We start from the raw sequence: 23,985 nt of genomic DNA, 5'->3' as shown, positions 1-23,985 counted from the left end.
GGCCTGTGACCCACATGATCTTGGTTCGATTCCCAGTCAGGACACGTGCCTGGGTTGCAGGCCAGTTCTCAGCAGGGGACTCACTAGAGGCAACCATACATTGATATTTCTCTCCTTCACTTCCCCTCTAAATAAAATCTTTAAAAAACAAAGTTAAAGAAAATTGCAACGAAATTGGTAAACCCAGACTTAGTCACCCAGACACATAAATTTGGAAGCAGACTTCTCCATGAGACATTTTCACTCACCAAATGTAGCAACTGCTTCACCATCCAGTTTTGCTGCATAAGTAAGAAGAGCTGAGTATATATTTAATAGTATACAAAAACAAGCCCTCACTGGTCTGGGTCAATAGATTGGTGGCCTGTGAACTAAAGGGTTGCTGGTTTGGTTCCTAGTGAGGGCACATGCCTGGGTTGTGGGCCAGGCAGGTTCCATGGTAAGGGGTGCATGAGAAGCAACCACATATTGATGTTTCTCTCCCTCTCTAATAAGAAATTTTAAATTGAGAAAAAAAGTATACAAAGACAAAAGGGATGTGAATTTGAAACTGTTAGGCTTTTAAACAAATATATTAACACTGCCAGATTCCATTGATTTTAATTCACTAGAAATTAAATTCTTTTCATAAAACAAATTTATATCTACTAAACTCGAGGGGGTGGGTCAAACTGTTCAGGTGGTATGAGAAGTCTGAAGACATGTAATATAGTACAATAGTGCCTAGAGAACAGGGCCTAAATTCCTCATTAAATGACTGAAGTTGCAAAGGTATGTGAGACAAATTATTTCACTCTGTCAATTTTACATTCACTATGGATGTAATTGTTACTGAGCTCACCCTGTAAGAGTTTCAGGTCTCTACTTACATCCCTAGATAGGCAGTAACAAGTACTTCCTAACAGAAAAAGGTATCCCAGGAAGCCCTGAGTGATTAAAGTGCCAAACTAAACCATCACATGTGAGTCCAATCAGATTCAATTCAAAAGGAGTAAAGCACCCAAGAAGAACCATTAAGCATAAGTTTCCCTTTGTATGACACTAATTTATCTGCCACCCAAATACACCAATGCCAACCACATGAAGTAAAGATATCATATCCTCATGATTTTATTGTCACATAATAAAACAAAAAATGAAGCTTAGAACTGGATCACTTGGCCCTGTAACAGAAAAGAAAAAAACAGGTTTTTTACTTTGCAAAGAACCTCTAACTCCATCAAGCAGTGTCTATGCCTACAGGGATCACCATTCTTTATGAAGGTAAGTCTCACTCTCCCTTTCCTACTCATGCTAAACACCACCAAAACCTTGCACCTCAGCTATGGATCAAGTACTTTAGTTTGCAGGCTGGCACTCAGTCCACGGAGCCACAGCAGTCAAGAATCAAGTACTTTAAAAGGACTAGTCCTCAGCCCTGGCTGGTGTAGCTCAGTGGATTGAGCGCGGGCCTGCGAACCAGACGATCGAGGTTCGATTCCCAGTCAGGGCACATGCCTGGGTTGCAGGCCGGTTCCCTGCAGGCCAACTCCCAGCAGGGGACACACGAAAGGCAATCATACATTGATGTTTCTCTCCCTCTCTCCTTCCCCTCTAAAGATAAGTAAATAAATAAAATCTTAAAAAAAAAAAAGGACTAGTCCTGATCTTGATGCCAGAATAAATGAGTGGGCAGAAATGTTCAACCTTCCACCCTAAATTGTATACCTTTCTCTTCTTATCTCCTCCCAATTCAAAATGCTTGCATCTCTTAATAGCCAGCATTCTCTTAGATCTGCAGTTGGGCTCAACACATTCAAGCCTCAGCACAATCTTCTTTGTAGTTTTGGCCTGGAAAAAATGATACCTTTCATAAATCACTGCAGAAAATCTTTCTTCAAAAATACGACTACATTGGCTCATGTACTACCTTCAAGCAAAGTGTTGCAAATGATAGACTTGTGACAATGTGTCATTAGCTATAGGGAGAAAACAGAAATGTGAAAACACCAGTGGCTTTAAAGAGAATATATTGGGTTGGCAAAAAAGTTCATTTGGTTTTCCATAAGATAGCTCTACTGAAACTTAGTTGTCTCTAACTGCATTTGAAGTAATTTTGCTTGATTGCATTTTGACAGCTGTTGTATCAGCATGCATTTTAAAAAATCAAAATTAGTGAATCTTTGTGTAGCCATTTTAAAATTGAAGATGCAAGAAAAGAGGTCACATTTTAGAATGTTAAGCTTTATTACTTCAAGAAAGGTAAAAACACAATTGAAATGCAAAAAAAGATTTGAGCATCTGTGACTGAACATATCAAGTGGTTTGCAAAGTTTTGTGCTGGAGATTTCTCACTGATGATGCTCTTTGGTCAGGTAGACCATCTGAAGTTAACAGCAATCAAATTGAGACACAGAACAATCAACTTCATACCACATGGGATATAGCCCACATACTCAATAATAGTTATTAGTGAAAATAAAAAAACATGTACTATATTTTATGGGAAAAAACAAACTTTTGGGCCAACCCAGTAACAGCAAAGGTGTCAGGTTATCTAATTGCCATCAAGTTCTCCATTCACACCAGACATCGTAGAGGGCTTCTTATGACATGTACTCATCATACCACTTGAACTTGTGGCTGTTTAACAGCTTTACGTAGTTAAGTATTCCACACAACCAAAAATGGGTCATCCAGTCCATGCACTATGAAGTAAACACAACTTTCACAATTCATTAAATAGGGTTAACAACTGTTACTTGAGATCTATCAATTCTCTGGAATCTACCTACAATTACATCTAGAGTTTGTGTATTTAAGTCTATTTTGGGGTATCCAACCCACAGCCCAGGATGGCTGAATGTGGCCCAATGCAAAAGTGTAAATTTACCCCAAACCATTTTTTTTTTGCTCATCAGTTTTCATGTTTGTGTCTTTAATGTGTGGCCCAGAGATGCCAAAAGGTTTGACACCTCTGCTTTAACTCAAGGTACACTCCCCATGAATACAACTTGAAGACTGTTCTTATGAGAATTCTACTGCTGTTAGTTTGCAGTTCTCAAAAAACCCAAAACCTAGCTGGAAACTCCCCACTTTCTGAACAAGTTATCTGAATGTGATTAAGGCAAGCATCCCTTTCGCAATTTGAGATTAAATCATTTATTGCACCTGAAATGATAAATGAACACTCAAGCCACTCATTAAGACTTGCTGGTACCAAGCTAGATTAAGAGCAAAGTGCCACAAGGAACAGTTTTCATGGGACTGCTGTTGCAGGCACTGTGTACGTTAAAGAGTAGCCAAATCACCTGGGATGGAAACAAATACACATTCAGTCTGAAAATGACAGAATTCAGGAGGGTGCTGGGTAAAGAGCTTTATGACTTCATGAGATAGGTAGCAGACTCACTGCCAGCTTCTGAGCAGAGACACAAAAATTAAGAGAATTCTTACTGCAAGGAAGAGCTGAGGATTCCCTAGGATATGACAGAAACAGGGCAAAGACTATACTTGTGCACTCAAACTTCAATCCTTAGAAAGGCTGGGCACACAGTCCTTAACTTGATGTTTGCCTTTTCACAAAGGGAAAGAAAAAAATATAAACATTGCAATGGTGCAGTATTGTAGACTAGAGTCAGACCTAGGTGGTTGTACTCCCAGCTCCGCTGTCTACTAGGTATGTCACTGCAGATGACTGAGACAACTTCGCTGCCAACTATGAAAACATTCCTATACTGTACAGGTGTGTGGGCTAACAACAAATGCAAGGTCTTTACTAGTCAGTGGGACACATGTCAGGTATTAATTACTACCCACCTTTTTCCGGAAAATCGGCTTAGTCTGTCCACCATAGCCACTCTGCTTCCTGTCATAACGCCGCTTCCCTGGGAGAAGTAAAGTTATTTATTACAGTACACCAAGGATGATAAACCACAACCACCACCCAGGAAAACTGTCTTAGTTTTCCTCTTGGGGTTTCCAGCAGAAATGGCTATTAATACCCAAGCCAGAGGATGGTGGGGGCAGGACAGGGGTCCGGGCTCGGGTATTTTACTATTAACACAAATGCCAACTTCAAACCAAATCCCATACAAGAGACCATCTCACCCTGTGCATACAGAGAATCCTTGCCCTTCTTGTACTGTGTTACTTTGTGGGGTTGATGCTTGCCACACTTCTTACAGAAAGTCCGGCGGGTTTTAGGAACGTTCACCTAGTAAATAAACCATTCAGAAAGTGCAATGTTTATCAGATGCCAATGACACAGCGCCGACCCAGTTCACACTAAGGCAGCCCACAAGGGCTCGACTCTCAAATTCCTCGCTAACTCGAAGGTGGTCCAGCCCCATGTGCTTCACGTACTGAAGCCTCTGACGAGTCCCAAAGTGGAAACAGAGCGTATTTGCTCCACTCCCGGTTACGTCTACGCCAGATCCCACCACTTCAATTCCTAGCCCCGAAGCCAGGTTTCCTTCTGGGTCAAACCCAGCAACACTGGGTTTCTTTACTACAACGAGTCCACGGAGGCGCCTGGACCCATCCCGGATGGCACCATCCACAGTGGAGGGAAGATTACACTGGATACTAGGTGTCCCAACCCAAAGTCCTACCATGTTTGCGAGAGCGCTAATGGCACGGAAAGGAAGAACCTAGGCCGGAAACGAAAGTATATAGGCGGTTCCTAGTCGCACTTCCTCATGGGAGTTCATGGGAGAGACCATAGAGTCTAAGACTCTATGCCCAGCACCCTCTAGCGGTTGAGAGGACTCTAGTTGGTGCCGCGGACGGGGGCTTAAGGAAGGGCTCTGCCTGGGACTTCTCCCACCCTCTAGCAAGACTTTTCCTCACTTCATCACTTTCCGCAGACGCTGATTTGGTGCAGCATTAAATGAAGGAAGCAGTGCTTTTTCAGCCACTCTGGCTTCCGTCTCCCTATTCGCGGTGGAAGCCAGGACTAGGGTCAGGTGGAAGGGCCTTTCACCTCACGTTCCATTCCTGTTCCACCTCAAGGACACTGGGACCATCTTTTACAGCCAACTCTGGCTCACTGAAGGCTTGGCTCACTGGAGGGAGCCAGTGCTCTAGTTCATCTGTCACATGGCCAGTTCGTCCATTCAACAAATGTGTTGGGCACAATAATCAAATAATCATGCTAGTAAACGTTTAATTATTGACAAAGTACCTTGCAAACCAGGAACAATGATCAACATTAAAGCAGCTCATTTTCGTTGAGCGAGCAAGTTCGCTGTCCTAGGCTCTGAAGAGTGAGGATGAAATTGTTCAGCTCCTGCATTAGCAATAATCAGGTCAAGGGATAGAAAGTATCCAGCAACTCTTCTCCCTGTATACCTGTATGAACAAAAAAGGGGCCGCATACTAAACTTGACAAGCTCAGGGGGAGGCCTGCATGGCAAGGCTAACAAACTCAATGACAAAAAGTAATCACAGGAAGGTCCAATCATTAAAATTCTTAACTAAACTAATTAGAGAAAAATGTTCAAAGCAGCATTACCTGGTTTCTCTGTAGACTTTCTTCTTCCCCAGTGGCCCATCACCAATGGTGTTACTCCAAATCTCAATGGTCTGGCTGTGTTAGACTCTCTCCCTTCTTTTAAAAAAACCAGTACATGCAGCACTATTCATGGTTTTATTTTAGTCTCAGGTAGAGTTAACTGTAACCAGACTGTAGTAAGATTTATATGAATAACAGTTTCTAATTTTAGGATTGGATAAATGCTATGCCACGGGCTATATCTGGCTGAATTCGAATGACATTTCCTGAGAATGTCTGCAGTCTATTTTGGGTCTTTGCTAAACTCCCTAAAGGGCTTGCAGGGTCTCCTTTCAATGCATTCCTTTAAGTGGTGCCAGGAAACATTGCTACCCATTTTTAGCTTCTCTGCCCCTTATCAGACAGAGGGACAGAAGAATTGGGCAGATGTTCACATTTAGCACCATAACTATAACTTTAAGTTAATAACTTAAATAATAAACATTTAATAACTTAAACATTTAATAACTCTTTTTAAAGAGATATTTGATTTATTTTTAGAGATAGAGGAAGGGAGGGAGAGAGAGAGGGAGAGAAACATCAATTGGTTGCCTCTCCCATGCACCCCAACCAGGGACCAAACCCGCAACTCAGACATGTGTACTGCTTAAAACTGACCCAGCAATCCTTCACTTTGTGGAATGTTGCCTAACCAGTGGAGCCACACTGGTCAGGGCATGAAATAAAATTCTTTACTGCTTGTTTTTAGTAACACTTTCTTTTATAAGGTCTTGTGAGTTGTATCTATCTTTTATCTGGCACTATTAAGCTTTCCAAGGTATCTTTCCAGACCTGTTGGTATTCACACTAAAGTGTCAGTGTGAAACAGTGTGCAGCCGAGAGGGGTACCCCAAATAGGGATTTGAAATGGGGTCCAAAACTCAAGGTGTCCAGGAGATATTAGAAAGATACATAGGATGTCCTCACCCCTTCCCCCAACAGGTGCGAGTTGGGGGAAGGGACACATGGAGCGGGAACATGCAGAGCTGTTTTGCACAGCAACAGCTTTGCAGCTAACCTCTGGCACGGTCATTTAACATATCTATAATCTTTACCTGGTTGCATAGATATGTTAAATAGTTGTGGCTATGCCTTGAGCCAGGGGGATGGAAGGGACTTCCACCCAAGATGTAACTGAGGGGGCAGCTACCCCTGGTTACAGCACCTGTGTGAGAGCTTGAAGATGATTGGCTCCATGACATGGGGCCCCACCTGTTCAGACTCATGGTGACAGCCCAGTGAACCTGAAATAATACAGGAATGCTGGCAGGTGAAACTGACTGTAGGAGGAGTCTGACATGGGAGTCCAGAGGAAGGTTGGCACTGGGATTTAAAACCCTGATGCAGCAGCCATGACAGGAATCACCATGTGGCTTGGGCAGAGTGGGGACCCCTCGCGGCTTTGGCAAGAATAGGGACCCCACAGCTTTGGGGTGCTCCTTTTGGCCACATGGCTTAAGAAATAAGAGAGACTTTGCCTGTAAGAAAAAGGATACAAGGACTCTTGTTGGTGGGCCATGAGAAGGTGCCTCGTGACTTTGGATTAATTGGAGATCCTGATGGCGACACAACTGATGATGCTGGGAGCCTGATGATACGGTACCCCAAGTTAGGGCAGAGGGAGAAGGATGGACTGTGTGCGTCTGTGGTTATCTTAAAAGACTTTAATATTTTAATGAAGACATTAGGTCACTACTTTAAGTCTGTATAGCTTTAAATAAACATTTCCTTTCCTTTTCACAAATCTCTGGCACTGAGAGACATCTTTCCTCTGGCAGTGGCGTAGCGAACCTAGTGGGGGGTACTTTCATTAACAGTATATCGTACCCTCCCTTGGTTTGCTATACCCCACCTTGGCCCTGTTCTGTAACAATTGTGTGGGTGGAGGAATGAACAAAATGGCAGTGTTTCTTTGACTCAGACTCCTAGGATGTTTTACAAGACGGAGTTTGGGGGAATATCATCTCACCATAGTTACTTTTACTTTTTCCACTTTTGTTATATATGTATTTATTAGATCATTTGCCTATTGGTATCTTTTATTAAAAGGGTCAAAGTGGCCCTGGCTGGTGTGGTTCAGTGGATTCAGTGCTGGCCTGCAAATCAAGGGGTTGCCAGTTCAATTCCTAGTCAGGGAACATGCCTGGGTTGTTGGGCTGGGTCCTCAGTTGGGGGCAGGCAAGAGGCAACCACACATTGATGTTTTTCTCCCCCTCTTTCTCTCTCCTTTCCTCTCTCTCTAAAAGTGAATAAATAAAATCTTTTAAACAGAGGGTCAGTGTGGTGTTTGGCCATTGGAAAAAAAAGTTCCTAACTGGGCACGTCATTGCAAGTAGTCATGTCCCGGGCCTGTCGCTTCTTCAAGTCAATTTTTATCTTAAACAAGTGCTGCCCATTGTTCTTATACATCTAGAATAACATAGCTCTGAAATGTCAGAGTAATTCTCTTTTCTAGGCTCCTCAAAGGCACCAGAATAAGTACCAGAGACCAAGACCACTACAGCACAAGATCCCAGAGACCCCGCATACCATCTCTATGTACTATAGTAATAGTTAATGTTAATTAACTATCCTCTACCCAGTAATGTAAAAGAAGTATGTGTTTCTCCATTTTGCTTTGTATGCAGTCCCAGAGATTTCCCCCTTTTCCTTTCTCTTGCCTCCTTAATTTACCACCAATGGATTTCATGGACTGTCCTTAAAGTTTTCTACTTTGATTGTAAATGCTTAAAAGGAAATGCAAAACTACCACTCTTCAGAGCATTTTCTCAATTCATTGTCATCTTGCTTTCAAGCATGCCCTCAAAATTGTGGCTCAGATAAACTCTTATGAAACTTTCCTATAGGTTTGGACATTCTTTCATTGACACCTGGCAGAAGGCATGTGATAGGTTTCAAGAGTTACTCTAGTAGAGAAAGACTTCGGGGTATTTAAAATGGATTATCATAATACTCTAACAGTAATTTTAGGAGGTAAGCAATACTATAATTCTCATCTTACAGATGAGGACATTGAGACCATAGGCTGTTTTTAAAAATTGCCAATTGTTAACATATTTAGTGGACCCAGGTTACAAGCATAGGTGATCTGACTCCAGGGCCTGGGTTCCCTTACCATTCATTATACAATATGACTATTGTGGCCTGGTAATTGTAACAGCTAACAATTATTGAGCATTTATTATGTGCCAGGCATTTTCCTAACCACCTTATATACTACTTCTAATCCTAACAACTGGCACAATTTATTCCATTATTATAGTATTTAACAGGTAAGGAAACAAGCATGACATTAAATTTGCTTAACTAAAGCCACACAGATGATTATTCTGTAGATGTGGAATTTTTTCCAGGTAGTTTATTACCATAGCCTTGCACTTAACCACAGCATCACACAAGGGAAGCAGGTGCATCTGTAGGGTACAAGAGGATGAAGAGAAAGAACTGGGCAGGAACACAGGAGGAGGTGCCAGTGGATTAGGGTCTGAGAAAATAGGAGAACCTAAGGTCTTCTGTTTGCATTACCTTTGAGGAACATCCATGGGTCCTGAGCTGATTCTCTGATCATCCCATCCCCATTTTGTTGGATGGTCTCTGGGAATAAGAAAATAAAAATGTTACCACTACTTGCTACATTTCTTACAAGTTTCTTTGCTAAACAGCCAGCTTGTAGTCTCACAACATTTTCTTTTCTTTAGGCTCTTAGGCAGTCTCACTGGACTTTGAGGAGTTTCTAGAGGTTTTAGATAATAATAACATGAAAATGCGAAGACAGGGAACATGGTTTCTGTTAGTTCTTTCTATTATATCTCGTATGATGTGGCTTTTGGTTTCCATTATCTTCACCAATCCTGGTGTCTATTCTGGACATACTCCTGCTTATTAATTTTCCCTAAGGTAAGGCACTTAAAACTGGACACAGAACTTTAGATATGGCCTGGCCGTGCATAGCAAGTGGCTTTTTTATGTTCCTCTATCTAGATATGTTACTTCTGCAAGGAAGCCTACTGTCTCCTTGTAATTTTTGGCAGCCATGTTACTGACATGACATTTCCGTCTATTACTATCAGTGAAAACCTCTGAAACATTTCCACAAGTTTTAGCGCTGCCCAAATTTCACCTGGGTCATCTGAAGTTCAACGTGTGTGCCCAATTATGGAATGTAACCCTTAGCCCTGGTAAAATACATTTTGTTGAATCACCTTATTACATCAGGTGATTAAGGTGTTTTGGAAAACTGCTCTGGTTTTGTCATTCCATCTAGCTCACAAAAGCCTTACACCATTCACTGATTAACTAGGCTTCTTTTTATAGATTCCACAAAGTTCATTAATAAAAATGTTGAATATGATAGCACCAAGTACAGAACCTTATCTTACATTGTGAATCTTCTAGCCAAGTGTGTTAGAGGAATGTTAATGGGCAGAAGGCAAAGAAGTACCTAGGTTTATTTTCCCCTTTCCCTTGTCCTGCTCTTCCTTGCCCACACCCCCATTGTATGCTTATCAAACCCCATTCATCATCCCAAGATGCACCTTGAGAAAGGACAGGGCATGTGACAACAAGTAGAATGTGACTGAAGAAAGGGGGAGGAAAGCAAATGTCTCTGAGCAACTCTCAGGCAGGCAACTGCAGCAGCCATTCAGGGGTGACTAGTTGAAAGGATAAAAATTGTCAATTAAATAGGAAGATCATCTCTGGCTGGTGTGGCTTAGTGGACTGAGTGCTGGACTGTGAAGCAAAGGGTCGCTGGTTCAATCCCCAATCAGAGCATATACCTTGGTTGCCGGCCAGGTCCCCAGTTGGGGGCACTCAAGAGGCAACCATAGATTGATGCTTCTCTCCCTCTCTTTCTCCCCCCTTCCCCTCTCTCTAAAAATAAATAAAATCTTCAAAAATTTTTTTAAATAGGAAGCTTATACAACACTTGTCGCCCATCTATGTTATCCAGATGTGAGGATAAACCACTGCACTGCCCTACAAATGCTTTTTAAAAAGAAGTCCTGTTGTCTTAAAAATTCTGACAAACCTCTAGTGGGATCTATGATGTGTTTTTACATTATTATATAGCATCTGGGTCGTGTAAACACAGCACTGCCAGATATGTCAAGATAGGCAAGCAGATCAATCATCAAGGGCTCTACCACCATCCCAGTCTGCAGCCAGTACTGGCTGAATTGCCTAGGAGCATCCCCTGGGAGAAAACTGCTGCTGCAGGTGACTGAAGATACATTCAGGCTTTAAGTAACACACCTAATTCAGTTTCTCACTTTATAGAATTAATGAGAAAAGTGTAAATTAGGAGTTAATCCCTGAGACTTACTCTTTAAAGGGGAAAATTAACATCCACAGAAAATGGGGAAGGTCACAAATCTTCGTGTGGGCTTACATTTAGACATTTTTATCTGTAGAAAAATGCTTTCTTAGAAAATGACTCAGCAGGGGAAGTCTTGTCTCTCCTTCTGTCAAGCTCTGTACTTTGGGGTCCCTTCATGAGTACTCTCCATCCTTCACTATGAAGTTTACAGTGTAACCCAAGTCTCCTCTGCCTTGGATGATATAAGACTAAAGGCACTCTTCCCCTTTAGTCCCTTTGCTTTGTCTCTGTGGATCTGCATTTTTCCTCTTTCCTGTAAGTCCATTCCCTCTGCTGATCATCCCCACAGTTCTTTAGGTATGTTGTCCCTTTACCTTGAGGATGTGGGCCTGACAACGTGTTTGCTCAACCCAGCCCCATCTGGAGTCTCAGTAACCCCAGTAATATTGAGAAGGATTCTTTCATAGGGGACTGGAGAGAGAAGTGTCAGAGGTCCCAAGCAAATGAAGGGTGGAGACAGCTGAGGTGGGGGGGTGGGTAGAATAGGGACAGCGGCAGGGAACCAGATACCATGTTGCTGAGAAGAAGAAAAAAAAGGCATTGGTTTAAGTCAGGAAACAAAAAAAGGGAACTGAGTGGCTACGAAAGGGTGGGGTTTGCTCAGACTGTCCTTCCTCTCTGGACTGTAAGAATATGTCTCCAGGACCAGTGTCTTCTGAGATCGAGTCCCACCTTCAAAGTCCTGGCAACTCAATGCATCTGGGAAGCTACCTGCATTAAGTCAGGACTGAGGTGGGTTTGGGGCATGGCAGGGGCTGGGTGGCAGCAGCAAGTACCTTTTGTAGGACCCCTGAAAGCCAGAGAGAAAGCATGGCTGCTGCCATATAGTCGGCTGGTGCAGCAGGCTGACCGAGGGTGGGAGTGTCATCACCACAAGGCCCTGACGATGCCTTCTAATGATCGGAATAGGTTGTAACAGTCCTTTCTGAGTAGGTCTAGGGGGGAACAGGAAGAGAAAAAAGTGACATGAGGTAACCATCTGAACAGGTAGCAAATGTTATAAAGGGGCACCTGTGCAAAACTTGTCTGAAAAGTAACACTGTAGGTGGCAGTAGGAAAAAAATAAGCCCTTTGGTCAAATATTGTTTGGAGACCCAAAATATGTACTTCTGTCACTGAGGCCCTTAGAAGAAAAAATTTTGAGATGCGGATTGTCTGAAAAGTAGTAAAAGCTCACACGCCACAATAGACTGTTGACCTTTATAAGCTAGAGAAAGGCACCAGCTAAACCAGGGTTTAGGCTACTTGCCTTAAGGTTGCACTGGGTCAATGTTACCAGGACCAGAACTGGCTTTTGGAAGGACTGTGTGCACCAGCCTCGTGGTATTAGTGGTTAAGGGACTGGGCCAAAAGAAAGCAGCCTCAGCATTAGCTTCAACTACAGTCTCAGCCCAGACTGTGTGGCCAACCCCTGAGGTTTTCCCTGTTAACATTGCCTGCCATGTGCATGGCTTTCTTTTCTCTTGTCTTCATCATTTCTGTTCTCCTTTCCTCTCCCCTTCTCCTCTCCATCCCCCTTCTCCTCTGCTCCTTCTTTCTCTACATGTACCCCCTCTTCTTCATTCTCTTCTTTATTTTGTTCATTACCATATCTCCTGGAACAGAGTTAGCACTTAATAATTGTTAAATTGCTTTTCTTGCCCCTTCCTTTCCCTGCTCTTTTCCCTTACTTTCCTAATATCTTCCTCATAAGATTGTTGGGATCAGTAAGTGTGTTAGAATGTGTAAAGAAGTTAAAGACAGGGCTTGGCAACAGTAAGTGCTAACAGTAATTGCTAAGTGTTGGTTATTATTTTCATTGTGCCTGAAATCTGCCAGTGTCCCCCGAGGGCCTGCCCAGAGCAAATGGTGTGGCATTTACAACAAAAGGGATGGCTAGCCCTGACCAAGACATCCTTGGATGTGTTCCTGGACCTCCAAAAGGAATTCTGATCCAGTTTCTATGCCACCCAGCTCTCCAAGCTCTAAATCTTTATTATATGCTGTGCATTTCCAGAGGCAGGGGTCTACTATCCCAGGGGCTATCTTCCATGCTGTTAGTTTTGTGCTAGTTCTGCTCCTTCCCTCATTTTGCATGCAAAACCTCTGAACCAAGGGTGCTACAGCCTTCTTAGAGTCTCAGTTATTTGATAAAACAATGTCACCCTCCATATAAGCCACAAAATGCAAATATTCATGGAACTTAAAGCATTCTACAAAAACAGTATCCCTCAGGGCTAGCCCTATCTGCTCTATTCTGACCCCTTTTATATTCAGATGATTTAAGTAATCTGCTTGTGTTAAAATCCAAATTCCTGTTGCTTATGAGTAGTGATGTGTTTGTTTAGAATCCTTTGTAAACTCCTTTTGGTGAGAACTAGTACAACTTTCCATTCACTTCTGGGGTCTCGGCGCCATCTTAAATTATCATCAATATGATTTACTATTTCCATTAGAGCAAATTTCCTACAGAGAGTTTCTTTTCAGTGGACTAGATCTATACCAGGAAGTGACTTAGGTATAAGGAGAAAATATGGCTTCTGAAAACCAGTTTCAGTGTTCTCTTCGGAGTCCATAGATATCTGCTGCTTTTCACCCTCCAGGGAATAAGGGAGAGCTAAAATTCTCAGTGAGGCAGTGCCCCAAAAGAAGCTAGAGACAGACCTTGACCTAATTCACTCCAAAGCTGTTTGGTTTATGCAAATGAAGCCATCAGGGGAGGGAGATAGAGAACCCTGAAACAAATGGGCCACGTGTGACTTTCAGTTTCTATAAAGGTTCATGCTCACTGACTGAAAAAGTACTCAGAGAGCACTGGAAACATAAGCCTTAATGTCAGCCTTCCAATCTCACCCTCTGAGAGCCATCACCAAATGCCCTTATGGTTAATGTTCGTTATCTGAAACTCAAGGATTAGCTCATCTCACTGTCTTGCCTCCTTGAAAAAAAAAAGAACTATAGTATATTAGTTCATCCCCAGAAGAAAATTCTCATGAGTCAAAAGAAGTTAAATTTTAGACAAGTTGAAGCTTAGAATATAATGTTCAAGATCATTGGTTCAGTGAGAAAACAGACTAATCTGCAATAAAAACAGTAGAAAATGATTAGAAATGGAACACAAAAGAAGTAAAAGTAGAGGGAAATCAGGCTCTCAAAAACTGCTAAAAAGAATGGAAATTGGCATACTGTTTCTGCAAACTATTTTGTCAATATGTCTCAAAGTGCCGAATATGCATAGTTTGACTTGGTAAATGATGCTTATATAAAGATCCTAATATCATGGGAAAACAATCAGGAGTAATGTTAAACAAGAATTTGAGATTTGGGGGGGAAAAGTTCATTGGATGGATGAGTGAATGGACAGATAGGTAATGTTAAGAAAAATAAGCAGACTGCAAATAGTATGTGCAATACAATCTCAAATGTAAGAATAATGCACAGAAAAAAAGTGGAACATTTGGCAAAAGAGGAAATGGTGGTAAGTTCAGAGGACTGTGGAACATTTTTCTCTGCTATACTCCTCCATGTTAGAAAAGATGATTTGTCCTTACTACTGGTTAACTGTACTTTTTCCCACATGAGGATTCTTGTCAATTCTGCCAGGTTTTCTCATATTTTTCTTTAAATCTACCTCAAGGAGATCCTAACTGGTGGATTCCTATAGTCACTCACTGTTTCCTTTTTAGGATTTTTCATTATTGATAGGACAAACTCTCAGGGGGTAGATGGAATGCCCACTTTTTGTCCCTTAGGTTGTTATTGCTTACAGTGGATGTAAAACTTTGAGTGAACTTTCTTTTATATTATGAAATATTGCAAATAGACAAAAGTACAAAATATCATTACACTCATGTACTCTCCACTTAGGTCTACAGAGTCCTAACATTGTGCCATAATTCTGGTGTTTTTTAGAAATAATATACTGTCCACAGAGTAAAAACCTTCTTGTGTATTCCTTCACAATCAAATAATTAGGTCCTCTTCATCCTTAAAAGTTAGCAGTATCTTGACTTCAGTATCTGTCATTCCTAGGTGTGTTTTATATTATTACTATATATGTAAGTATGCATAAAATATTTAGTATTAGTTTGCATGTTCTACAGTTCTATATAAATTGTACATATTCTTCAACAACTTGCTTTCTTACTGTAATGTCTTAAGATTTATTTATCTTAGTAGCCTACAAGAAAATCTCTTCTCAGTTGTAAGAAGCATCTCTCAGGTTCTGACTGAGATTTTGATTGAGAATTTCTTGGCCCTAGAGCCAGAAGAGAACTCTTCTTTAAAATATCATAACCTGGCTGGTGTGACTCAGTGGATTGAGTGCTGGCCTGCCAATAAAAGGGTCGCCAGTTCAATTCCCAGGCAGGGAACATGCCTGGGTTTTGGACCAGGTCCCCAGTGGGGGATGTGCAAAAGGCAACCACACACTGATGTTTCTCTCCCTCTTTCTCTTTCCCATCCCTCTCTAAAAATAAATAAAGTCTTTTAAAAAAATAAAAATAAATTTAAATATCATAACCATAACAAAGAAAGAAAGCAACAAAGACACTTAATTACTCTTGTTAAGATCCCCAAAAAGCTCTTTTCAAGCCCTAGTGAAACCTGATGATAAGCTTCAGGGTCAGTGCTACAGACAACCAAATATATGGTGAGGACTACCAGCCAGAATCAGTTTTCTGGCCAATTGCTAACAAGAGAAATTCTCATCTGCTGTAGTCATTCCAAAAGGTCCTGGTGCTCTGGTTCTTCTTCAGAATTTCATGTCAACATTTCACATTTTCTTCTGTGGTTTTGTAAATGTCTGGATCTCTGGGATTCATAATCTCTTCTGCCCTGCACTAGAGAGTAGATTCCGGCCAAGTAATGACGAAAAGAGAGCCAATCTGCAAATTTACATTCAGCATCAGATTGAGGGTGACTGCTGGTGTGCCCATCTTTCATTCTGAACTTGTGTGCTCCTTTGGGTTTTTTTTTCCAGTTTTTGTTTTCCCTGCTTTAAACATTTTTATTTCTTTTTTTCTTTGATATCAAAATAACATATATTCATTATAGAAAGTGATTCAACTATAGGAATATTAAAAACAAAACATTAATTATAAGCTCATTATCCAGAAACATTATTATTTGGACATATTACCTTCCATTTTTTCCATGCATTATTCTTATATTTGAGATTATATTGCACGTACTATTTGTAGTTTGCTTGTTTTTCTTGACATTATATCCATCCATCCATTCATCCATCCAACATACCTTTTCCCCAAAATATCTCAACTCCTTGTTTAACATTACTTCTGGTTATTTTCCCATGATATTAGGATCTCTATATAAGCATCATTTACCAAGTCAGAAGTATGTGTATTTTGCATTTTGAAACACATAGGATGACTGCATCACACTTTGTTTACCCACTTTCCTATTTAATAGGTATGGAAATTATTTGTTTTCAATTATAAATAGTGGTGCCATGAATATTCTTGTACATGTGATATAGTTTTCCTTTCTCAAAATAAATTCACATTTATTCAGATAAAGTGACAAACCCAAGTCTGGCTTATTTGTTGGACCGCACACTTTGTGTTACTCTTTGTTCCCTCCTAATTCCTATCTTCCTAATGTTTTACTGTGAAATCTGATATAATCATCTATCAACCATATTTAGACTATAATCAATGGACTAAATTTGGCTTACAAAAAAATCTCTTCTCAGTCACAAGAAGCACCTCTCAGGTTGTGATTGAGATTTTGATTGAGAACATTCTGGCCCTAGAACCAGAAGAGAACTTTTCTTTAAAATATCATAACCATAGCAACAAAAAAACCTTAATTACCATTGTTAAGTTTCTAGAAGATGAAGAGGGGTTGGTCCAAACTACTGTTTGATGATAGCCATGGGCAATAACGAGATGCTGAGATAGATGGCATCATACCTGAATGAAGTGGGGGGAAATCCCTCTGGGAAGCAATGAGGTACCACAGAAACAGCAAGGGTTGTAGTCACGATGAATGATACTGGGCAATCATATAATCTCCATGAGCCTCATTTCCCTTGTCTGTTTGTTGTAAGAAAGAAATAAAATAATGTGTGTAAAATGCCCGACAGGTAGACTACACTGGGAGAAACGGGTGTTTCCTTCCATTTCCCTGAGGAGAAAATGAAATAACCAGAATTTTGCTGAACAGTTAAATAATGCTTTAAAGAAGAAATAAAGAAAAGCACTGCTCCTTGGATATTCTGGCTAAGTAGTCATTTGAACTATGATTAACTGGTTATTTCTAACTAGCATCCCCTGGACTCTTCCTAATAATAGGCAGGCTATGACATTTTCTGAATTTTGCTCTGGTGTTGTCCCTAATAGTGTTTTATCTTGGTATGAGTAAAAATGGAAGCCAAGGGTGGTTTAGTTTATTGATTCCATGGTGATATATCTATATATCTATATATCTATATTGATATCCATATCTATATCTGTACCTATATCTATACCTATATCTATCTATCTATCTATATAATGGAAGTGACATGAATGTCATATATATATATATATACACACATATATATATTCTGATTCTGCAGTGATATATTACTGATTCTGTACTGATATATATGCCGAGGAATATGTGTGTGTGTGTGTACGAATATATATAGTGCATATATATTGCTTGGCATAGTGCAGTCTATAAGATGGCATCCTCTTTCTGAATTCTGCTGCTCTGGGTGGAGCTGGAAGAATGAAAAAAGGTGGCTGCATGAAAATCCTTGCATTTGTACTTTAATAAAAAGAATGTTATAATGCTGGATTTCTGTATTCTAAAAGAAGAGTTCTCTCTTTCTATTATTTTTCCTCCTCCTCTTTTTTCTCTGTAAGAACAACTCTATGTGTGTGTCTGTGTGTGTGTGTGAGAGAGAGAGAGAGAGAGAGAGGGAGAGAGACATTCATGCCACTTCCGTTCCACCCCCTGAGTGAGGTGCAAGGTCAGCCCTCATGGTGCATCTTTTGTGGTCAAATCAACGTTGTAGGCTTCTAAATTTGTTAGAAAAAATATACCTGCAAAAATGCATACCCAAAGAAGCTGCAAGTGCTCTCTAACACACAGAGTCTATTACATACCATTCTTCAGGAAGAATTAGAGATGGATACCTCTCCTTTCACATTGTTGCTGAATGGACCAGTGGTGAGTAAGGACAAACCATTACAATTTCAGGCGGTGTTTCCAGACTGCATCACAATGAAATAGGAAAAGAGTTGTCAAAGGAGTGGTGACTAGGCCACGGAAATCCTAGTAATCCTTCAGATCAGTGAGGGTAGAGGCCATTTCATCCCTTGCTTACAAGGGCGATGGTTAATGAGAGGCTTACTTCCTCATACTTAGACCAACAACACTAAATCCTACCCCAACAAAGACACTTGAAAGAGAGGAAGCCTTCCTTTTGTGCAAACTTGATCTGTTCTAAAAATGAAAAAGAGCAGAGGCAGCTTCTAGAAGAACCTGTCTTATAGGAAATAAGAACAGAGATCAAGACTGAAGCAGACGTTAAGCCTGAGGAGGGAGTGTATCCACCACGAGTTTTCAACAAAACTGAAGGCAAAATGCTGGGTGTGCTTTACTCAGCTAAACAAATAAATAAATAAAAATAAATAAAAGCATACCCGGACATGTTTTGTTGGGAAGCTTCAGAGCCAATTTACTGGTTATGCTACTCAGTTTCTTTAGGATTTTATTTTGTCTTCTGTAATTTCAACCTTTGCTTTTAAAGAGGTACTTAATTGGAATTCACCATGGGAATAAATGTGATATTATTACAGAGGTCTCGATGAGTTGGCAGTTCCAGAGAATAGAGTATTATCAGTTGGTTACCACTACTCCTCTGTAAATGAATATTTTTAACGTCAAAAGAAAACTCTTTGGAGTTTGAGTTGAATGTGAATGTTAAAAAGAATTCTCATTGCTTGTAAACCCTTATAAGTTTGTAATTTCTGTAAGAGACCATTTAAACCAGGGAGTCAGGGAAGAGAGCTGTGTGGCAGGGTGCAGGGAAAGGTTTGCTCCTTTGACCATTTTTTTCCTGAAAGATCACTTACAAACCATGAACTAATTCACCCCCCACAGAAGACAATGGCATCCATATTGTGGATCATTCTGAACATCTCTGGTTTTCCATTAACCCATTTTTGTCTCCCCAGAATGAAAATAAGCCCTTCTACACCAAAGATAAGAGCAATATAAGGGCACAGATAGCCTCGGGCTTCAATAAAAACCACTCCCTTAACTTTCCTGGTGTGACCAATAGTCTATGCTTCATAAGTAGAAAAAAAAAAAACCTTGCTGATTTTATTTATTCTGCTTCCTTGGTGCCACCAAAAGTGTAAGGAGTTTAGTTTAAAAACTAATTCCACCCCAGGAAAAAAAGCTCACCACAAACAAAATGTGTGGGGGAATGGTGATTTTTTCAGTATTTATTTAGTGCTCTGTATTTGTGACAGTATTTATATTTTCATTTTACCTTTCTAATGAAGGTTTGAAATTAGTAATATAAGATCTTGATATAAAGTGTCGGTTGTTTTGTGTGAATAAAAAGAAAACAATGGTGACTTTTTATAACTTCCTTTGCTTTTCTGTATTTCAGTTACCTAAACTAAATCTTTCTGGGGTACTATAAGTTTGGAGAGGCTAAACAAGTTACTTTTTATAAAGACCAGAGATGGCATTCCTGAGAGTAAGATTATTGCATCATTTTCATGATGCTGCTTAAGAACTAATCAAAGCAAAAAGGTGGGAAAAAGTCAAAAAACAAAAACAACTCCCTCCCCCCAAATTGTTGTTTTTTTAAATTTTAGAACACGGCTTCTATTATTTGTAGCTGACCTAGTGGGTGATTGGCAAAATCAGTTGGGTGGCCATTAGTATTCATCCATAACTGCAGGTGCTACCTCCTTATCCTTATTAAACTCCTTAGTTACAGACCTTAGTAGGACAATGTTTGAAAAATTACATTCACCATCTAGGAAACTAGGAACTGAAAATCCAATAATCTGCTTCAGTGCAGTTCTGGCACCTACATTATCTCTTTTGGGGATATCAGAGTCAACGGCTACACAGAGACTTTTGCTGTCGACAGATTCCGCACTTATCATAAAAGGGTGGTTAGTATAAATTTGTCTCTAAATATTACCAAGCACACAGGTATATCTCATTTGAAATCTAGAGCATTCCATTGCCTTATATGAAAACTCAGTTTATGTGAGCTTACAATGTTGAACCAATTTTCTCAATCCAATGCACATCCGTTATACCTGAAAACAGACAAAGATGGGGAATGTGGAAGGAGGACCGCAAAGTAGGAAGAAGGTCCTTTGTTAGCTTTGCACATTTCTGTTTCATTTTGAAGCCATGTGCCTAGGCTGAAGGGAACCAGGAGGGATGAGGTTTAATGTCAAGAACTTTCATTATCAACAGCACACAAGTGAGCTCCACAAAGACGAAGCTATGGCTACAGTGATACTGGAGAGCATCTTCCTGAAGCGATCCCAGCAGAAAAAGAAAACATCACCTTTAAACTTCAAGAAGCGTCTCTTTCTCCTGACCATGCACAAACTTTCCTACTATGAGTATGATTTTGAACGTGGAGTAAGTTTCTCTGCATTGAAACTTGAGTATCAAGGATTTGGCCTTAGATATTCCTTGGGAAGGAAGCAGAGGCCTTTTGGTTGGAGAATGGTGGAAGGGACTTCAGTGTATTTCAAATTTGGCAAAATGTTTTCTAGCCTAGAATTAGCTACAGCTATGTGGGAGGAAAAATTCAAAGTTACTACGTAGCTGTGGGGGAAAACTTACCATGGGATCTGGCCATTGGTGAGGAATAATTAAATGATTTTTGAAAATGAAATCCAAGACTTGAAAATTGCTTTATTTTTTTATGATGAAAACACACAGTCATGAACTTTTTCATAGTATTTGCCCTCCATCTGGTAGTCAAAAAAGAGTAAGATTAATAGATCTGAAATTTTTTTTTCAAAATGGTAGGTCCTGATAATAGAGTGTGGGTGTCACCTCACTATGTTGAATGATTAGATAACAAAATCTAATCATCTGATTGCCTAATCACTCTTAATCTTTCTCCATTTTCTTCCTCATTCTCTTTCTCAGAGAAGAGGCAGTAAGAAGGGTTCAATAGATGTTGAGAAGATCACCTGCGTTGAAACAGTGGTTCCTGAAAAAAATCCTCCCCCTGAAAGACAGATTCTGGTAAGAAGAGACATTGACAAAGCAGGGTGTTGGTAGAGGAGTGGTTAAGACACTTGGAACGCTTCAGTTCTCTGTAAATATGCTGGTGATGCTGTGCAATCTGGAACACACACAAAAAAGCTTCTTTATAAAATTATTCACTCTGCCATGTACTGATTATATGGAGTCTCAACATCTTTCCTTCTGATGTAGAACAACTCACTTATCCTGGAATATTTGTAACACAGATTTCAAGATGGCATCAAACAAAGTTTTCAAACTGATCAGAGATGGTTGGTTTTACTCCCTCAGTTACCAGGATCAGATTTACAAGCTTGAGTTAGTCTGAAAGCTAGATCCTGAGGTCCTGAAACATGTGAGATTTAAAAAATAGCTCATTTATTCTCCTCTCACTTCCCACAGCCTCTCTTGGACATACCACCTACTGAATTAATTTTCAAACATTATTTATCTTTCTCTGGATTACAAGAGTAGTGAATATTTATTATGGAACTTTTAAAAGGCACAAAAAAGAAGATAAAATCATACATAATTCCATCAACCAGTGAAAACAACTACATATTGGTGCATGTTTTTCTCCACTAGCAACACATACTTCCGCACTAAAATATGTGATATATTTAAAACGCAAAATTATACTATATATCTTGTTTTGCAACCTACATTTTAAATTTAATAATATATGAAAACTTTTCTCATGACAATAAATACTGTTTAATGTCATGAGTTTCATAATTGCCTAGTATTCTTTATCATGGATGTACTATATTATAATTTGTTTAACCAAGCCCCACATTTAAGTTGCTTCCAATTACTTGATATTTAAACCATGTTGGAGGAACATCCTTATATGTTTTCCTTATAATAAATTCCTAGACGTAAAATTTTGTCTTCTTTTTATGAAATCTGCGCACTTTGAGTTTTTAAATATTTTTATTCTATTTTTGTTTTCTAGAAGTGAAATTTGAATTTCATATACTCCTACAAACTATGTACGAGAATATCTATTTGCCCACATTTGTTTCAATACCAGATATTTTAAATGTTTGCTAATTTGGCAACCAAGAAAAATGGTACTTCATTGCTGCCTTATTTTACATTTTTTTTTACTAATAAGGTTAAAGAATTATACATCTACAGCTAACTTGTATTTTCCATTTGTGAATTGCCTATTAATTTTTGCCCATTTTCTATGAAAATATATACCTTATTCCTAGTACTTTCTTAGAGATCTTGATATATTAAGCATATTAATCACTTAACTGTAATATATGTTGAAATTATTTTTCCTGATTTTCATTTATCTGTATATTTTGTTTATGGTATTTTTACAATACTGGGTTTTAAAATCTATATCATCAAATTAGTTCACATTTTAGTTCATCATTCTAACTTTTACCATTATATTAGAAAGGCTTTGCCCCACAAGATTATATAGTCAGTTGTTTTTTCCTCAGTCAGGTTTTTTTTTTATGTTAAGCTCTTGAATACACTGAGAATTTACTTTAGTGTATGGTATAAACTATCTACTTAACTCCTCCCCCTAGCACTAATATTAGTGGTTAAATGTCCCAGTACCATTTACTGAGTAAACTCCCTTCCCACAATGATTTAAAATGTCTGAGGTTTTTTTAATCGGTGTATTCTGGATCCTTTGAATATATGTCTTTACTGGGTTATAGGAAGCAGTCACCGAGAATCTGCATTGTCTGTGAAAGAGCTTTCTGGAGTTACTTCAAAGAACTCATGGCACCAAAGAAAATCCAGGAAAGAACAATGGATGAACCAATAATCATGGTTCCTTTTTCATTACAGAGAAGGGGTGAAGAGTCTGGTGAAATGGAGCAGATCTCAATCATTGAAAGGTTTCCTTATCCCTTCCAGGTGAAGTATGTTCTCCTACCAGCTCTCAAAGGGACCTGTAATGTAATCATTAGGGGTAGGATGAGGAGCAAAGAGAAGGGAAACAAAAGTTGAGGTGGGCAAGGATACTGGATTGAGAAGTGAGACTGGAATGATCTAAGAACATTTGCTTTTTTAGTTTCCACATCTAACATAGTTTCTTTTAGTCTTTGCACTTCAAACAGACTGCGTAATGGCTTTAATTCTGTTATAGTGTATCTGATATATGATAACTGCATTGAGAAAGATGCTCTGTTGAGTGAGCATTTCACTTCCTTCTGGTTCTGCCTATCTGTCTAATGGTGGTCATGTGGGTTGAAAAGTCAGAAAAGGGGAGGGGAGGAGTATTACAAAGTTTGATATGGGGAAGGATTATTAGACTTACATATAAACCTAAATTATATTCTGGCCTCATAAACATATGTTTGGTAGATGCATTGTAAGCCATAAAGGAGAACAAGAGATTCAATCTTCAATTTGGCTTGCTTAAGTCTCGAGAACTCTCTAGGCTACTTGTCACAAATATAGCAGCCTCTGCAACAGTGAAAGCCAGAAAAGGAAGTGGAAAGTCTCAGGGGAGGGGGCTTTCTGTCATGGATTTGTGAGCAGAGCAAGACTAACAAGTGAAAAGAAAAATGTAAAAGGATCTTGTTAATGTCCTTAACTGTATCAAAGTTTACAAAACCTGCGAAGGAGGGGTTTTTTAAACATAGTTTTGCTACCATCATGTTTTAACAAGATTATGTTGTTTGGCTGGGCTAGTGGAAAAAGTTAAGCAGCAGATAATTCAAAATTAATTTACATTTGACTTTAGAATCCACTATGTGAAGTCTATTAAGTCTGTGAAACATCTAATACATTTTATACACCTCTACAAAACCTATTACAGTGCTTTGTACTTGTGAAGTATTCAAAAATATTGACTCTTCAATTTTATGAGAGT

The 23,985-nt window shown here is 39.5% G+C and overlaps 2 protein-coding genes across 2 annotated transcripts in view; one reads left to right on the top strand and one right to left on the bottom strand.

Moving 5' to 3' along the window:
• Nucleotides 1-1,088: 1,088 nt before the first annotated feature.
• On the bottom strand, nt 1,089-4,718 carry RPL36A (ribosomal protein L36a). Its single transcript, XM_037060195.1, is given in 5 exon segments — nt 1,089-1,163; nt 1,708-1,830; nt 3,799-3,866; nt 4,090-4,195; nt 4,593-4,718. Coding segments are annotated over 5 exon segments (429 nt in total). The 5' UTR covers nt 4,704-4,718; the 3' UTR covers nt 1,089-1,142.
• A 6,783-nt stretch (nt 4,719-11,501) lies between these two features.
• The window catches only part of BTK (Bruton tyrosine kinase), a 30,397-nt gene continuing 17,913 nt past the window's right edge, over nt 11,502-23,985 (top strand). Inside the window, exons 1-4 of the mRNA XM_037060194.1 lie at nt 11,502-11,642; nt 20,352-20,522; nt 21,042-21,140; nt 22,956-23,024. Of these exons, the coding sequence (XP_036916089.1) occupies nt 20,382-20,522; nt 21,042-21,140; nt 22,956-23,024 (309 nt within the window). The 5' untranslated portion in view covers nt 11,502-11,642; nt 20,352-20,381. The remainder of the gene's footprint in view (nt 11,643-20,351; nt 20,523-21,041; nt 21,141-22,955; nt 23,025-23,985) is intronic.

Source organism: Sturnira hondurensis, unplaced genomic scaffold (assembly GCF_014824575.4).
Source record: "Sturnira hondurensis isolate 20B ecotype Veracruz unplaced genomic scaffold, ASM1482457v3 Scaffold0011472, whole genome shotgun sequence".
Classification (NCBI taxonomy): domain Eukaryota; kingdom Metazoa; phylum Chordata; class Mammalia; order Chiroptera; family Phyllostomidae; genus Sturnira; species Sturnira hondurensis.
The sequence above is the reverse complement of the archived record's forward strand: the minus strand, read 5'-3'. Positions and strand labels throughout refer to the sequence as shown.